General features: G+C 45.3%; 1 protein-coding gene across 3 annotated transcripts in view; it reads right to left on the bottom strand.

The window, feature by feature from the left end:
- Window positions 1-17,681, bottom strand: part of LYN (LYN proto-oncogene, Src family tyrosine kinase) — a 126,097-nt gene that overhangs the window by 50,480 nt on the left and 57,936 nt on the right. The window contains exons 1-2 of one of the 3 annotated variants that reach the window (XM_038766598.1): window positions 5,291-5,338; window positions 806-942 (exon numbers count right to left, since the gene is read on the bottom strand). In XM_038766598.1, the coding sequence (XP_038622526.1) occupies window positions 806-937 (132 nt within the window). In that variant the 5' untranslated portion in view covers window positions 938-942; window positions 5,291-5,338. Of the gene's footprint in view, window positions 1-805; window positions 943-5,290; window positions 5,339-17,681 lie in introns of those variants that run through there. The other 2 variants (XM_038766597.1, XM_038766599.1) reach the window with 2 other exon arrangements.

The following is a 17,681-nucleotide window of genomic DNA, read 5'->3' as shown; positions in this document are numbered from 1 at the left end:
AGTTTTCTTTTGAAAGAGCACGGGGAGCCATCCGCCCAAGCAGCCCAGCATCAGCAACGCACCCTTGAGATCGCCAGGAGCATGGGGTGGCCTCCATCCTACGTTCTCCCCTTCTCCATCCCCTCTTGCCCTGAATTTCCCTGGGCAATAACCCCACTAGGAAAATGTGATGAAGGAGTGAGCGGGGGCAAACTTTGCTTCCAATTGCTTCCATCAAATTATTTTCACTGCCCTTGAAATTGCGGTTCAGTCTGTCAATCTGTCTCAAAAGACGTTAAGCTGAAGATTCACAGGTTTGATTCGAGTGGCTGCTTTTGTATGGAGGGGGGAAACTGCATTTTTTAAAAAGAAAAGGCAAACCACGTGAAACTGTAAAACATTACAACACCTTCAGAACCTGTGACTAACCAATCTGCACTCATGTGACTTACAGAAATGGAACTATAAAGCTGCTCTGCTACATTCCCCACTGACAGCCCTCAGTTTTACCCCTTCCCCCAAGGTAGGAGGAGCTTCCCCCATGCTCCTAGCCCTGAAAGGGCTTCCTAACATCCGGGATTGGAAAGATCACTGGCTCCCACTAAGAAAGACAGGAAATCTGTGACCTCCTAAGTGATCCCCAAGCCTTTAAAACATTCACATGCCCCGGGAAGGCTTGAACCACAAAGCCAAGCCAAAATTAAGTGAGGACCGGCAGGTGATCAAAATGTCTTTCCCCATGCATGCCATCTTGATTGAATTTAGGAGTTGCACCAGCCGTGCGTGCACCTCGCTGCTGGGAATCTCCCTGTGACTATCTACTTACTGGCCTTTGCTGTTTATTGGACGTTGGATCTCTCACATAAATAGTTCGGTCAGTATTACGTACTGGTTGGCTCTTCAAATCTATCCCATCGTCATTCAGATTGTCTTTCCTTTTTGATTTTATACATCCCATATTTCCTGTTGGAATACAAAGGCATTAAACAGGCTTTTTGTCATTTTAGAACAAGCTTCTCATTCAATCAAAACGTCTTCAGAACATCAACAGAAATGGCCTCTTCTTGACATAACCCAAGCGCCGGGATCTACGGTGACTCCAACCGGGTGTAATCACGGTGCAGGCTACATCACCAAAATAATTAATTTGAGCCCCCAGCTACACCTGGTATCGGCCAGCCTGAACTGAACCCCAGAAACGTGGCGACCGAATAGGACCAGAGTCCAGGTGTGACAAGGAGACGCGAAAACCTGTGAGGGCCGGGAAAGGGGAGATGATGGGAAGGGCTGGAAAGTTGCCGGACCTCTAGTACTCCGAGCGGTGACATGGTATTGGGACCCACTTCCCTCTGCCCCAGGACGGCTGTGCACTTTACAAGAGATGGGATGGAGCACAGGCTCTCTGAAGCAAGATCAATAACAACAACAAGAATATTTTTTTTTATTGTCATTATTGTGGTATCTGTTAAGTTCTCCGTGTGCAAAGTGCTGTGGTAGATACAGTACAATCGGGTCAGACCAACAGTCCCTTTCTGCCACGGCGTGCACAGTCTAAGTAGGAGGGAGATCACTTATTTCATCCCCGTTTTACAGATGAGGAAGCTGAGGCACGGGATTAGAACCCAGGTCTCGCGACTCCCAGTCCTGGGCTCCTTCAAAACAAGTGGGGAGGGTGGGAAATAGGCAGGGTGGAGAAAATAAAACTGGAGAGACAGAAAAGGTAGCTTAATGACATAACGAGGGAAAAGGATAGCAAAAGGGAGGGAAGACACGGAAAAATAGGACACAACCCTGGAAAACCAGTCAAGGAATAGAAACAGAGCCCGAAAATGTAAAAAGCAAGTAGAAAGAGAAGATGGGGAGAGCAGCAACTGAGGGGAAAGAAACCAACAGAAGGAGAAAGATTTGGGAAGGCTTGGCTCAGAAGTGAAAGACTGGAGGGTTGGAGAAGCAGCGAGGCGAATATGACCCTGGGAGTCGGAGGACCTAAACCTAACTCTGCCAAATGCTTACTGTGTGCCCTTGGGCAAGTCACTTAACTTCTCTGTGTCTCAGTTTCCTCAACTGTAAAATGGGGATTGAAACTGTGAGCCCCCCGTGGGACAACCTGATCACCTTGTAACCTCCCCAGGGCTTAGAACAGCGCTTTTCACATAGTAAGTGCTTAATAAATGCCATTATTATTATTATTATTATCCTACTCCCCACTACTTGGACTTTAAGCCCCAAGTGGGACTGGGATCGTGTCTAAACCGAGCAACTTCTGTCTATCCCAGGACTCAGAACAGTGCTTCTTGGCCCACAGTAAGTGCTTAACAAATACAATAATAATAATGATAACAATAAGTGCCAGGGGCTAGTTGCTGAGAGGGGCAGTAGCAGGGGTGGGAAACAGTGATGAGCTGGGAGGCAGCGAGGTGGGTGGGGAGAAGGTGGGGAAGAAGGGGATGCTTAAAGGAAGCGGAATCAGCACACCAACCACGTTAAAGCCCAACAGATCACAACCGAACCAGTCCAAATATGGCTCTAAAGATCGCTTGACCCTTGGGCTTTTCAGAATCCTAAATACGGGTACCTGACTTCTTGTCAGCATTACCCACTTTCCCTTTTAATTATTGTAGCATTTATTTTTTCTAAATTTTATAGTGCATTCATTATGAACTACATCCGCATCTGGTACCCCTACTCTCTTTAAGCCCCATCTTGGGCTGTGGCATGAACGTAATAATGATGATGACAATCAACAGTATCGCCAATTTGGATAGAACTTTTTTTCTCCGAAGTACGTTTCTCCTCACGAAATCCAAGTTAGTTTGGGGAAGGCAGGTAGAATTACCCCATTTTACAGATGAGGCGACTGAGGCGCAGAAGTTCAGGAGACCTGCCGGAGACCACAAAGCAGGCCAGTTGCTCCTGACTCTCACACCCATTTTCCTTATAGCAAACAAACTGTCAGCCAGTTCCTAGTCGATAGTCACCCACATTAATACTCCATTCTCTACCCCCTGCCATTTTTGTGATGGCTCAGTGGATCAAGTCCAAGCTTGGGAGTCAGATGGTCATGGGTTCTAATCTCTACTCTACCGCTTGTCGGCTGTGTGACCTTGGGCAAGTCACCTCACCTCTCTGTGCCCCAGTTACCTCACCTGCAAAATGGGGATTGAGACTGGGAGCACCGTGTGGGACGGGGACTGTGTCCAACCGATTTGCTGGCATCCACTCCAGCGCTTAGAACAGTGCCTGGCACATAGTAAGCGTTTCAAAAACGACACAATTATGACTATGTTGTCTTAGGACACCTGCTTTAGTAGCAGTAGTATTTATTAAGTATTTACGGTGTGGTAAGCGCTGGGAAAAGGTACACAGGCGAGAATTAGACACAGACCCTGGCCCCCAATGGGCTCTCAATGTAAATTCACCGAGTCCTATTTACCAGACTGAAAAATAATCTCATTTAGTCATATAATACTCGGGCCCCATAACCATGGCTAACAGAGAACCGCATCGTGTATTAGATTAAAAACAATTCAAAATTTTACTGCAGCTTGAAAGCTTATCATTATACAATGGCAGAGTCGGCTAATTCAAACCCAGCGGTCACTTTTCTCTGCACAATGAAGTCCTGTGCTTCTGTGATTCTACTGACCCCCTATCTCTTGCATATTTTGGATTTGTAGCCCCTGACATTGCTTTCCTCTTATGGTAAATTTGACTATAGTCCCTAGAGTTTCCAAGGGTCAAGGCAATGGACTTGCTTCCAAATACAGTAGTAGCAAACACAGAGGGCAATGAAATTTTAGCACCACTTGATATTTTGCAAAAATTTCCCAAATTCGGACAGTTGCATAATCATGTAAAACTGTTAAAACTGCTTTTCCATTTCCACTGGGCTTTCTCACAGACATCATTTGAATCACTGGTATTTATCGAGCGCTTACCAATAATAACAACTACGGCATTTGTTAAACGCTTTCTACGGTCCACGCCCTGGGGTAGATACAAGATAATCAGGTCGCTCATGGTGCTCACGGTCTAAGTAGGAGGGAGAAGAGGTACTGAATCCCCAGTTGGCAGATGAGGGAACTGAGGCACAGAGAAGTTAAGTAACTTGCCCAAGGCCACACAGCAAACAAGTGGTGGAGCTGGGGTTCAATCAATCAGTCGTATTTATTGAGCACTTACTGTGTGCTCTGTACTAAGTGCTTTGAGGAGAACACTATAACAATATAACAGTATACACCTGTATATATGTTTGTACATATTTATTACTCTATTTATTTATTTATTTATTTTACTTGTACATATCTATTCTAGTTATTTTATTTTGTTAGTATGTTTGGTTTTGTTCTCTGTCTCCCCCTTTTAGACTGTGAGCCCACTGTTGGGTAGGGACTGTCTCTATATGTTGCCAACTTGTACTTCCCAAGCGTTTAGTACAGTGCTCTGCCCACAGTAAGCGCTCAATAAATACGATTGATGATAACAGAGTTGGTAGACACATTCCCTACAACTGATCTACACATAATAAGCGCTTATAAATACCTCCAATTGACTGACTAGAACCCAGGTCCTCTGACTCCTAGCTCCACCCTCTAGTACAGAGCATCTGTGCACTAACTAAAGAGCACCCTGATTTCCCAAATGACAGGACTTATATTTGGTGATGATCACCAGCTAATCATTAGAAACAATGATTTTGCAGCACACACACCCAGCCCTTAATCATCATCATCAATCGTATTTATTGAGCGCTTACTATGTGCAGAGCACTGTACTAAGCGCTTGGGAAGTACAAATTGGCAACATATAGAGACAGTCCCTACCCAACAGTGGGCTCACAGTCTAAAAGGGGGAGACAGAGAACAAAACCAAACATACTAACAAAATAAAATAAATAGAATAGATATGTACAAGTAAAATAAATAGAGTAATAAATATGTACAAACATATATACATATATACAGGTGCTGTGGGGAAGGGAAGGAGGTAAGATGGGGGGATGGAGAGGGGGACAAGGGGGAGAGGAAGGAAGGGGCTCAGTCTGGGAAGGCCTCCTGGAGGAGGTGAGCTCTCAGCAGGGCATTGAAGGGAGGAAGAGATCAGGAGGATAAATGAAGAGATAGTTAGTAAACTTGTGACGCTTGTTCTACGCTTCACTGGTTTCAAGTCAGTTCTTGGTTGCTAAAAGAGAACTCCCTCCGAGGCTTTTGGGAATTCACTTTGCTGCCCACCGCAGTCCAACACACTTCCTCCAATTCCCACTCCCCAAAATTAGATGGCCCAATGGCCAGTTCTGAATTTCACATCTTACCTCCCGACGGCTACACAGGGGGCTCCATCCAAGACCTAAAGAGATTTTTCTCCTCTCTTTGGTCAACATCCTGCTGAGCTGAAACTGAAAACCAGCCTATTGCTTCAACACCTCTTCCTAGAACATGCATGCGTCAGAAACTGCGATGCTCATTGGGGGCACCGGAGTCTCTCGCTTTCCTTCCCTTCTCCACGCCCCCCAGTGTCCCTGCTTGATGAGGGGATACAGAACAGGGAAGACGCGGTCGCGTAGGAAGAGGCGGAAGCAAAGCTCTGTGCTCAGGTGAAACCGATTTGTACTAAGGCAACGCGACACAGAAAATGTGATGGGTTGTTTAAGTGAAAGGGAGACCAGCTGGGCAGCTGAAAGATGGTATAGCTGAATCTTGAAACCAAAAAAATCTGGGTTTAGGGAATTCTTCAAGAAACCCCCTAGAAAAAATATTCACAATTCCTCTCTCCACTTTACTTCAGATCAATCCTTTACTTCCCTATTTTTCAGTCACTCTTGAATGCAAAACTGCTTTCCCATTATCCTCCTGGGCCTACTTCTGAAACACTCACTCAAGTGTGCTCAATGCAAGACCAGTCTTCTGGTTCACCCTCTGTTTGGGTCTCAATTATTTCCTGCCTTACCCACTTCCATTTCCCTTCCACAGTTTTCCCAAGAAGCTTTCGGCTTCAGAGGACGGCTGAAAAACAGGAAGCAACATGGCCTAGTGGAGTCCGGAGGACCTGGGTTCTAATCCCGGCTCAGCCACTTGTCTGCTGTGTGACTTTGATCGAGTCACTTAATTTCTCTGGGCCTCAGTTACCTCATCTGTAAAATGGGGATCAAGACTGGGAGCCCCATGTGGGACAAGGACTGTGTCCAACCTGATTAGCTTGCATCTACCCCAGTGCTTCAAACAGCACTTGACACATAATAAGCACATAAATACCATTATTGTTATTATTACTAAATCTTCACTCCAGGATGATAAACTTCACTCCAGGAAATGAGTCCCTGTCCTCCTCTATTCTTCTCTCTCATGAGGTTCAACTCTATCTACCTCATTCTCAAACCTCCAAGGACTTGCCCCACTCACTGCTATGACTCACACTCCCGGTTATTCACTCCAACTTCTAATCTTGGTTTCTTCCCTGCAGGTTCTTTTCAAAAACCCCACAGCTGAAGGCTATCAAACTTTCATTTCCCTAAATACGTGACACTCATTTCATTTCTCCCACTGGGATTCTGAGTCATTTCCCTCTTGAAAAAGGAGTTTATGGTTCCATTCTCCTGAAAGGCCAGATTAGAAGTGGGTTCAACATGATGTTCTAGTCCACTGGAGTTGAGTTTGGACCCTCAACAGGGTGTTTTCTTCTCATTACTTTACGGATCATTACGTAATGATACGTAATGAAATACGACTGAATGAATGAATTTCCCTTCGCGACGGATCAATACGTAATGATACGTAATGAAATACGATTGAATGAATGAATTCCCCTTCGCGACTTCTGTCTTCTACACACTTCGAGTCACAGAGGGAGATGGAGCCGAGTTATGTTCTCAAAGAAACAAAACAACCGAGATCCCCCTAACGTCTCTTTTTCAAGTTGGGGAGGAGGAGGTGGGTGGCCCGTTAGGAAAGGTTAATTGAGGCCCAACACTCGGTGTTGGCAGCCAAAACATACTACGTTATTCCGGAGGGCCGGGGCTCTTGTCCAGCCAAGCATGATACATCTGGCCAGGGGAGTTGCCGGAAACAGGCACAGAACAAAGGTGAGTAGTATCTTCCTGGTCTGTTTCTCTCAGCTGTTTTAAAGGCAGGGAGAGAGGGCATTGTTGTCCATGTGTGTGTCTGCAGTTGGTCACTGATGTGTTTCAGGAGGGAGCTAATGACAGCTGTGTTTACTCTGTGCTGATGTAAAGAGCTGCCTCTCAGTATTCTACACACCGGAGAATATTAATCCGGCGGGTAACTACACCTCCAAACTACTGATAACACAATCTGGACCGACGTATGTCACCTTAACAGAGAGGGACAGAGCCTCTCTTCCCTCTCACTCCAACAGCAGGCTCTGTTCAATAGGAAGGAAACAAATTGGGGTTCAGTCCACAAAGCACTATTCAAAACGGGTCGGACGCACAATGGAAATGCCACAACTCCAGTGGTTACATATAAAGGCTTACCTAGGGCTACAAAGATAGATTTAGCTCTCATTTCTACTTTTTGAGAGGCGGAGAAATTTCTCTCTACTCCTAGTGTAGACTGTGAAAGAAAGAATGTAGCTACACTTATCAAAACCAGTTTTCAAAAGCAGCAGCATGGCCCGGTGGAAAGAACACAGGCCTGGGACCTGGATTCTAATTCTAACCTTGCCGTTCGCCTGCTGTGTGGCCTAGGGCACATCATTTAACTTCTCTGTGCCTAGGTTTCCCCATCTGTAAAATGAGGATTTTATACCTGTTCTCCCTCTTTCTTAGATGGTGAGAAGCAGTGTGGTCTAGTGGACAGAGCATAAGCCTGTGAGTCAGAAAGAGTCCTAATCCCGGCTCCACCACTTGTCTGCTGTGTGACCTTGGGCAAGTCACTTCACTTCTCTGTGCCTCAGTTACCTCATCTGTAAAAAGGGGATTGAGACTGTGAGCACCACATAGGGCAAGGACTGTGTCCAACCCGATCTGCTTGTATCCACCCCAGCGCCTAGTATAGGGCCTGGCACATAGTAAAGCCCTTAACAAATACCATTATTATTATTATTATTATTATTGATATTATTACTAGGGAGCTGGCACACCAAGTTGCAGCAGTTTAGAGGAGTAATGACAATAGTGGCATTTGTTCAGTGCTCACTATATGCCAAGGACTTTACTAAGGCCTGGGCACAGATTGTCCCTGTGCCACACAGGGCTCACAGTCTAAGGAAGAGGGAGAATAGATATTTTATCCCCATTTTTACAGATGAGGGAATGAAGCTCAGGAGGTTAAGTATCTTGGACACCTCTGGAAAACTCAACATCGGATGACGTATTTGAATGAAACGAATTCCGATACAGTATCTGAATGAAAAAAATCATTTCTGGGACCTTCACAAGTTGAACAAGTTTACCATAATTCAGGAATTTTCTACAGCCACACTCTTTTAAACGCGGGACATTTTCAAGTCACTGACTTGGAATCATTTACATTTCAGTTTCATTATCCCTGTATGCCTTGTGACGATTTCAGCATTTCTGGCTCAGTTCTGGCCTTGCAAGCAGTTTGCAATGATCTATTCCGGCAATCTCTTTTCCTCTGCTCCTTCCCCCTCCATCAGAAACTGCTACACAATCAAGTAGAGGCTGCACACAACTTCCTGATTCACAAATAGCCATTACCCTATCTTCCCTTCCAAAAAGTCACATTTCCAAAGTTAAACATGGGTCAGAAATTAGACCAAATGATCCATCCCCTTGCCTTGGCTACTTTTTCCAACTGGCACCCGGTTCTTGCCCGGTCTTTTCTTCCCTCCACCCTCTAGTACACATGGGATTTCTCCAAGTTCCAAGAAGTCTTCCTCTGATCTCCTTAGGGCAACTCCGCTCTGTAAACAGCAAATCCAGACTATTGGGAGAAACAACGGAGGTCCTTTGGCCATAATGGGATGTTGCAACGGATGCGGCTACAGTTTTTCTGTGGGAATTTGTTTTGAAACTAAGGTAGATCAAGTATCAAGACCGGCATCTTCGGCATCTCCTTAGGCCATAACGAGACCCTCGGGCCTGTTCTAAAATTTCTCTCAACGTTATCCATCAAGGAGGGCTGGATGGCATCAAGCTAAAACTTCACCCATTAACACATTACCTTTTAGCTCAGTTCTGGGTCATCCCTTACTGGGTTAGAATCCAGAGCAAGATAACCTCTCTTCAACCTATGTCCCCTTTCACGAAAACCAGCAATAGTTCTACAGGCAAATTTCCTGCTCCTAACCTAGAAAAATAAAAGCTGCCCCTATCTACCACGGCGACGTTCCAAGCCTTCAGAGTGGTACGCTAGGAATCAGAAAGCCTCGGTTCTCGTTCTGCTTCTTGCCAAACATTTTGAGCGCCTTCACGGGCGGTAGCTGGACTGCTCAACATTTCAACAGGCTCACGTGAACGTTTAATCTTCAATCGAACCTTTCGTTTGGGCGGAAAATAAATCTCAGTTCTCATAGTGGAACTGGCCCAGTGTAAGGAACAATTTGTCCATCAAGACCTTTCCAGAGAAGCCATAACCACATGATCTTTAAAAAAGAGATTTTGCATAACTGTTGGTTGAGAAACGTCACAGAGAAAGACTACTGTGATTGCTGAAATACTGCTTTTGTGGGTTTTGTTTTTCTTCCCAACAAAAAGGAACAAGGTAAAAATCAGATGACCTCCTGAAAATTCACATAATGGGCAATACCTCATTAAAGAACCAAAAGAATTTCAACAAACTGCACTGTACAGGATCAGATTTTACTTGTATTATGAACTTAATTCATTTTCCCTCCAGGCAGCATAGTAAAATGTTTTAATTTTTTAAGTTTACCAAGTGGGTCGGATCAGACACTTGCAAGCACCACACATCAATCACACACCCTCGAGACCCTTAACATTCCAAGAAACTTTTTTTAATGCATGGTGAACTGCAATTTTATCCGAAGAATCCCTGGAAGTTTTCTGCCAAACAAAGAAGTGTGGTACATTTTCCTGCCCACCTTCCTTCAGGTTTACCGTCTGGCTGACTCGTTAACCAGTACTTACACAGTTTGGATGCAAAAGGTTGCCCCAAAATCAGACTATGGTTTGCAGATTGCCAACTGGTGCTAAAAACTCAGTCAGATCTTTCTCGTCTCATTGAGCTAATTCCCCAACACCCACAGTTTAGAGGGAAACCTCCCCACAAAAACTCAATGGTCTCAGAATTGGCAACAAAGATCTCTAGGGATATTTCCCGGTACCAAGAGGTGGCTACTGTTCATCAGCCCAACTGCAAGACATTGCTTTAATTTACAATATTACGTAATAAACTGATTAAAACTCAATTTTGCTGATAAAAACGCATAGGCAGGGCAATCCAGATCAACCCAAGGGTTCAGCCTATTAGTAGCTGATGGGGATATGTGGGTTTAATCCTGTGGTAGGTGATGGATCGGTGATTCTAGGTTCCAGAACCCTCACTTTGCCTTGAATATATCTAGGGGGTTCCAAGAGGCAAGTTAGCTCTTTGGTCAGGTTTTGACATTTTTCTCCAAAAATATATCTTGCCCCTTACAGACGCAGCTTGTGTTCCCAACAATAATGCTGCCTGATCCCTCTAAGACGTTCCCTCTGCATTAACCGATCAATCAGTCATATTTACTGAGCGCTAAACTTTGTGTGTAACACTGTACTAAGTGGTTGGGAGAGTACTCTATAACAGCCTTATCGCCCAAAAAGCCACTGAACTCTGGGGAGACCAAGCACATATTCCGCAGAAAGCTCCCTATGAAACTTGCAATAGATTATTTATAAAATTTCCTGAAATCTGAAGTTAAGGCGGGGTCTGTAATCGCAAGATGCTATTTTTATGAGTCAGTGTACCGAGGTTTTATATGTGGTCATTCACAAGTTCAAAACTGTGAAGTTCAGTATTCTAGATGGGAAGAGGCACAAGATGGGACATGGTTTATAAATTTCACACCGAAAATGTTACATTATTACTTTGTATTGTTATACCGCGTTCAGTACAAGTGAGGGGAAGAGACTGAGCAAGTAATGATCTGGAGGACTGGCCTATTGGAAGCACTACGGTCTCTGATTTGGAAGGCCCCGATTTTAGTTCCAGTTCTCCCACCGACCCTGCAGAGTGACCTTGGAAAAGTCATTTAACCCCATTTTATAGATGAGGGCATGGGCACAAAGAGGTTAAGATAGAGCTTTAACTATATCTTGGACTACGAGCACCTTGCGGGACAGCGAGAGTCTCTGAACAAGAGAGAGCGTGGCCTAGTGGGAATAGCACAGTCTTGGAAGTCAAAGGACCTGGATTCTAACCCTGACTCCGTCGCTTGCCTGCTGTGTGACCTTAGGCAAGTCACTTAACTTCTCCATTTCAGTTTCCTCACCTGCAAAAAGGCGATTAAATAAATACCTGGTCTCCCTCCTCCTCAGGCTGTGAGCTCCACGTGAGACCGAGGCAGTGTCTGACCTGAATATCTTGTATCTAGCACTTAGTACACTGCTCTGAACACAGTAAGTGCTCAATAAATACCATTGATTGATCTACCCTAGAGCTTATCACAGTGAGTAGAACTGGAGTTAATGTTTAATAAATATAATTATTAATTATTAGGTAGATGGATTATTCTGATTGCGAGGCAGCCTGGTCTAGCGCGTGGCCTTTTAGATAGAGCATGAGACTGTGAGTCAGAAGGACCTGGGTTCTAATCCTGTTTCCACCACTTGTCCGCTGTGTGATCCTGGGCAAGTCATGTGACTTCTCTGTGCCTCAGTTATCTCATCTGTAAAAAGGGGAATCCATACAAATGGGGAATCAATACCTGTTCCCCTTCACCTTAGACTGTGAGCCCCATGAGGGACAACGTGTGTCCAGTCTGATTAACTTATATCTACCCCACGGCTTAGAACAGTGCTTGACACAAAATAAACACTTAAATGCCATTATTACTATTATCATTGGACTGCCTAGAGGGAGCAAATCCACCACTTAATTACTTAATTACTTATTCAGCCCAGGGTGTGGAGCCCAGAACCTGAACTCCAGGGGAATGAACATATGGAATAGCAAAATGGTATTGAAATGGAGATTGATGACGTTATTTGTCGAAGCTATAGGAGTTGGTCAAGTAACTATGGGGAGTCCGGCTATTGGAAATGTTTAGAATTTTCTGAAGTAATCACCATTAAAGCCATTCTCAGATCAAATAGAAGGCCGGTAGTAAGCATTTACCTCTATGAGTGATTCGTGACTTCCTCATTTTACTACAGAAAGTTTGAAGTACAGGTAGATTATTTATTAAGTGGCAAGTTTTTATATCTAAAGACGGCGCTCAGAGAAAGACTTCAAAATGGACGTGACCTTCTTTCCAATTGAGCTGCCCTCCCTGTGTGTCCTTCGCACGGGGTGGTTGGAACTGCGGCTACCGCAACGGCCCTTGAAACTGGCTATCAGTGTGTCCTTACAGCGTCTGTCCTGGGTTAGGCAGTGCGGTTACAATGTTAACAATGAATAATTACAGCACCGAATGCTTACTCTGTGCTTTAAGAGATCGGACACTGACCCTATCCCGCACTGGGCTCGCAAGCTATCTTATCTCCATTTTACAGACGAGGAAACTCAGGTCCAGAGAGGATAAGTGACTTGGCCAGGGTCGCACGGTAGGCCAGGGCCAGACCAAAGTACAGAGAAGCCAGGTTTCCTGACTCACATCCCACGTTCCTTCCATTAAGCCAAGATGCCGCTCCAAATGTGTTTCTTTCAAATCTGCAAGTTGAGGCTTGGGCTGGGGTTAGGGGTCGGAGGACGAACTTGGACCCGCAGGGCCGGCCCTGCTGAAATGTGGTATTGCCTGGATGTGAAGTACGAGTCTTCCTCCGGCAGAAACACCAAGATCTCTTCCGAGGGTGAGGACATCTTACCTCCTTCCCTTCCCCACAGCACCTGTATATATGTATATATGTTTGTACATAATTTTTACTCTATTTATTTATTTATTTTATTTGTACATATCTATTCTATTTATTTTATTTTGTTGGTATGTTTGGTTTTGTTCTCTGTCTCCCCCTTTTAGACTGTGAGCCCACTGTTGGGTAGGGACTGTCTCTATGTGTTGCCAATTTGTACTTCCCAAGCGCTTAGTACAGTGCTCTGCACATAGTAAGCGCTCAATAAATACGATTGATGATGATGATGATGATGATGACACTGCTGAGGTCTGCCTATAGCTGCCGATGCCATGGGGATGCCATGGGGATACTGTGCTCTGCACACAGTAAGCGCTCAATAAATACGATTGATTGATTGATAACTGCAGCTCAACACCACCCTGGTCGGATTTGGGCCTTTCTGGCCTCCTTAAGATTCCCTCGGCAATCTGGCTCTCCCATTCTCCCCTAGTAGCTTGGACTTTGAGAAGCCCACCGCATCCATATAACCTCCACATTATCAATCTTGAGATTCCCTTCAATTTTCATGTGGCTATCGCTCGTGCCACGTAAGTGCCTGACCGTCCTAACCCCTCCTTGGGAGTCTTTGGAAACTCATGAGAAGCAACTGGCCCTATCCCCGCCTCCACATTTTCTGAATTTACAGCTCTTAACCCTTCACCACCCACACACGGAAAACACTTTCCCTACTGTAAATAGAGCAGAAAGATGATTATCTGAGTCCCTGAGATTAGTTCGGTCAAAGATTTGGAGATCAACCCAGCTTGACATAGCTAAACTGTTTCGATCACCTAACACTCGTCTCACTTCAGATAATGAATGGTTGGAAAAGGGACTTTCCCTTCTATTATATTTCTGTTTCTGTTAGATGGTTGCTGGTCCTCTCGCTGTTTATTGGATGATAAGCTCCCTGGAGGACAGACCCATATTTTTAAGCTAATCATGTACAGATCTTACAACTGCGTCGGGCTTTCAACAGATTACTACAAGGCCCTGACTACTGACAAGTGGAAGCAACAGCAGAGTTTTTGGGGGTGTAATAACCAAAACCCAAATACTGACTTTTAGACTTAATTCATCCTATTGAGCCTTACAGTGAATGTTAATGCTGTTCCTTTTCTGCAGAGTAACTGGCTCTAGGAATCGGTTTTTAATTCAGTAATTTCAATGCTGCTTTTCAAAGACAAACACTACCACCTTTATCACCACATTATTTGCCCTGTCTCAACACAGCAACCCGCTTGCCTTTGATAAGCCTGAATGGTGCCTTTGTGTGTGTGTGTGTGTGTGTTGCCATTTAGTGCCAGGAGCAACTCACCCTGCAGAATTTCCTTTTTTTTTTTTTAATCTACCATCCTATTTGCCAGACCAGGTGCCTATCCATTCCCACAGGGACACTATTCCTCCACGCCTTGACTCTGGCAGTCAGGGAGACTCGGGTTCTAATCCCCGCTCTGCTACTTGCCTGTGGCAGGACCTCAAGCAAGCCACTTAACTGCTCTGTGCCTCAGTTTCCTCATCTGTAAAATGGGGATCAGATACCCGCTCTCCCTCCTTCACAGACCGTGAGCCCCATGAATGACAGGAACTGTGTTTGATCTAATGATCTTGCGTCTACCCCAGAACTTGGCACAGAGTAAGCGCCGAATCAATGCCATCATCATCCTTATTATTATTACTGTACCCAGTCAATCTCCTCTCAGGATCGCACCTGGAGAGTTTCCAGTCCGCTAGTAGTCTTGGCTACGGGAGGAAGAGTCAACCATAGGCCTACCCATTCCATTCAGTGGCTAGCAAGTGGAAGGCAATCTGCTGCAGTCAATACTCACCCACGCTGGGCGGCATCGTAATGGGAGAGAGACGAGGGCGGAGATTCGAGTTTGCTACGTGGAAGGCGGCGACGCTAAACCACTTCTGTATTTTTACCAAGAAAACTCCATGGATACACTACCAGAATGATCGCAGATGGAGAGCGGGGCGTTCTGGGAGCGATGTAGCCGTGGGTCGGAAACGACTCGACGGAATAAGGCAAGGCAAGACCCACACAATCGCTAGTGCCTACCCTCAATTTTCATAGCTGCCTCACAGAGGCCATGTGGCCTACTGGATAGAGCAGAGGACCTGAGTTCTAATCAATCAATCGTATTTATTGAGCGCTTACTGTGTGCAGAGCACTGTACTAAGCGCTTGGGAAGTACAAGCTGGCAACATAGAGAGACAGTCCCTACCCAACAGTGGGCTCACAGTCTAGAAGGGGGAGACAGAGAACAAAACCAAACATACTAACAAAATAAAATAAATAGAATAGATAGGTACAAGTAAAATAAATACATAGAGTAATAAATAAATAGAGTAATCCCGGCTCTGCCACTAGCCTGCTGGGTGACCTTGGGCAAGTGACTTCCCTTCTCTGTGCCTCAATTACCTCATCTGCAAAAAGGGACAAATCAATCGATCAACAGCATTTATTGGGTGCTTACTATGTGGATTAAGACTGTGAGCCCCATGTAGGACAGGGACTGTAACCAAGCCGATTATCTTATATCTACCCCAGCCCTTGGTGCAGTGCTTAGCACATAGTAAGCAATTAAATAACGCCATTACAAAAGGGCTTGCTAAAAACCATTGGCTGTGTATTCATTTAGGCCAAAAAACAAATGGCAAGAACCACTATACTTCTTGAGGGCAAGGAGCATGTCTACTATCTCTACTGCATTCTTCCCAAACGCTTAATATAGTACTCTGCACAGATGAGCGCTCAGTAAATACTACTGAATACACACAAATGAAGCTGTCCTGGGCATCCGATACCAAACACTAGAAGACTGCTCTGACAGCAAAAAGCCCCCGCGAACTCCCTCTGCCAGGGGCAAACACTAACTTCCCTCATTTTTCTTCTCCTGAGGTAGCCGGACTCACAAAGAGGAACATGCGGCAACGTTCGCATTCTAGCAATACTACCAATGTCCAAAAGAGCCTGTCTTCTGAGGGGAAAGAAGAAGGGCCAGTACCGTGGCTCGGTGGAAAGAGCACGGGCTTTGGAGTCAGAGGTCATGGGTTCAAATCCCGGCTCTGCCACTTGTCAGCTGTGTGACTTTGGGCAAGTCACTTAACTTCTCTGGGCCTCAGTTACCTCATCTGCAAAATGGGAGTGAAGGCTGTGAGCCCCACGTGGGACAACCTGATCACCTTGTAACCTCTCCAGCGCTTAGAACAGTGCTTTGCACATAGCAAGCGCTTAATAAATGCCATTATGATTATTATTATGAACAGGCGAGGAGAGAGACCCTCCAAGAGATGAGGGAATTCAAAAGTCGCCGGGAGCGCAAGAAATCCGCTCTTCCTAGACAGCAAGAACATATTTAGAGCAGCTCTAGGGCAAGTGGTCCTTGGAGAAACTCGGCCTTAAACAAATCTATCTTTTGCTGGAGAAGCTGAAAAGTAAGAGTCTCAAAGTAAAACAACTATGGGTTTGGGTCCCAGAGTGTCTGTACATCTGAAAACGACAGCAGTCTGGAGAAGCAGGGGTAGGAAGGCAAGGGAGAGGGTGAAGTTAACAAATCCTTTAATATTTCAAAGCCCAAATTCCAAAACATCTTACCCTTTATCCTATCCTGCCTTGATTTCTGCCCCAGCTTCCTTGCTGAATTCCCTGCCTCCCCCGACTCCAGTCCATATTTCACTCTGCTGCCCAGAGCATTTTTACACAAAAACGTTCAAGCCACTTTTCCCCACTCAAGAACCTCCAGTGGTTGCCCAGCCACCTCTGCAGCAAGCAGAAACCCCTTACCGTCGGCTTTTAAGCACTCGATCTCCTTGCCCACTTATTTCCTACAACCCAGCCTACACACTTTGCTCCTCTAATACCAACCTACTCACTGTAACTCGATCTTGGACAATCTCGCTGCCAACCTCTTGGCCACGTCCTGCAAAGCCCTCCCTCTCTATATCCAACAGATGATCACTCCCTCCGCCGTCAAAGCCTTATCGAAGGCACACCTCCTCCAAGAGGCCTTCCCCGACTCAGCCCCACTCCCTTCTGCATCCTCCTTGCACTTGGATTTGCAACCTTTATTCACCCCTCCCTCAGCCCCACAGCACTTATGTAGTATCTGTAATTTATTTATATAATAATAATAATAATGATAGTATTTATTAAGCGCTTACTGTGTGCAAAGCACCGTTCTAAGCGCTGGGGAGGTTACAAGGTGATCAGGTTGTCCCAAAGGGGGCTCACAGTCTTAATCCCCATTTTACATTTGAGATAACTGAGGCACAGAGGAGTTAAGTGACTTGCCCAAAGTGACATAACTGGCAATTGGCGGAGCCGGCATTTGAACTTAGTACAGTGCTAAGTGCTTAGTACAGTGCTCTGCACACAGTAAGCACTCAATACAATTAAAAAAAAAAACCCATGATATGTGACTCCAAAGCCTGTGCTCTTTCCACTGAGCCACGCTGTTTCTCTGCTAGGGCAGAGAATTTCTGTCTCCCCCTCTAGATTGTAAGCTTGTTGTGGGCACGGAGTGCGTCTACCAACTCTGCTATATTTTACTCTCCAGGCGTTTAGTACAGTGTTCTGCACACAGTAAGAGCTCAATAAATACCATTGATTTATTGACCCCTTGGGTCTTCAGTGTGACCACTGCTCACGTTATCCCCTTCCTGGGTCTATCACCTCTTTGTCTCCCCCTCCTTCAAAATTCTGCTAAAGAACCACCTCCCCTAA

This window comes from Tachyglossus aculeatus, chromosome 25 (assembly GCF_015852505.1).
Source record: "Tachyglossus aculeatus isolate mTacAcu1 chromosome 25, mTacAcu1.pri, whole genome shotgun sequence".
Classification (NCBI taxonomy): domain Eukaryota; kingdom Metazoa; phylum Chordata; class Mammalia; order Monotremata; family Tachyglossidae; genus Tachyglossus; species Tachyglossus aculeatus.
The sequence above is the reverse complement of the archived record's forward strand: the minus strand, read 5'-3'. Positions and strand labels throughout refer to the sequence as shown.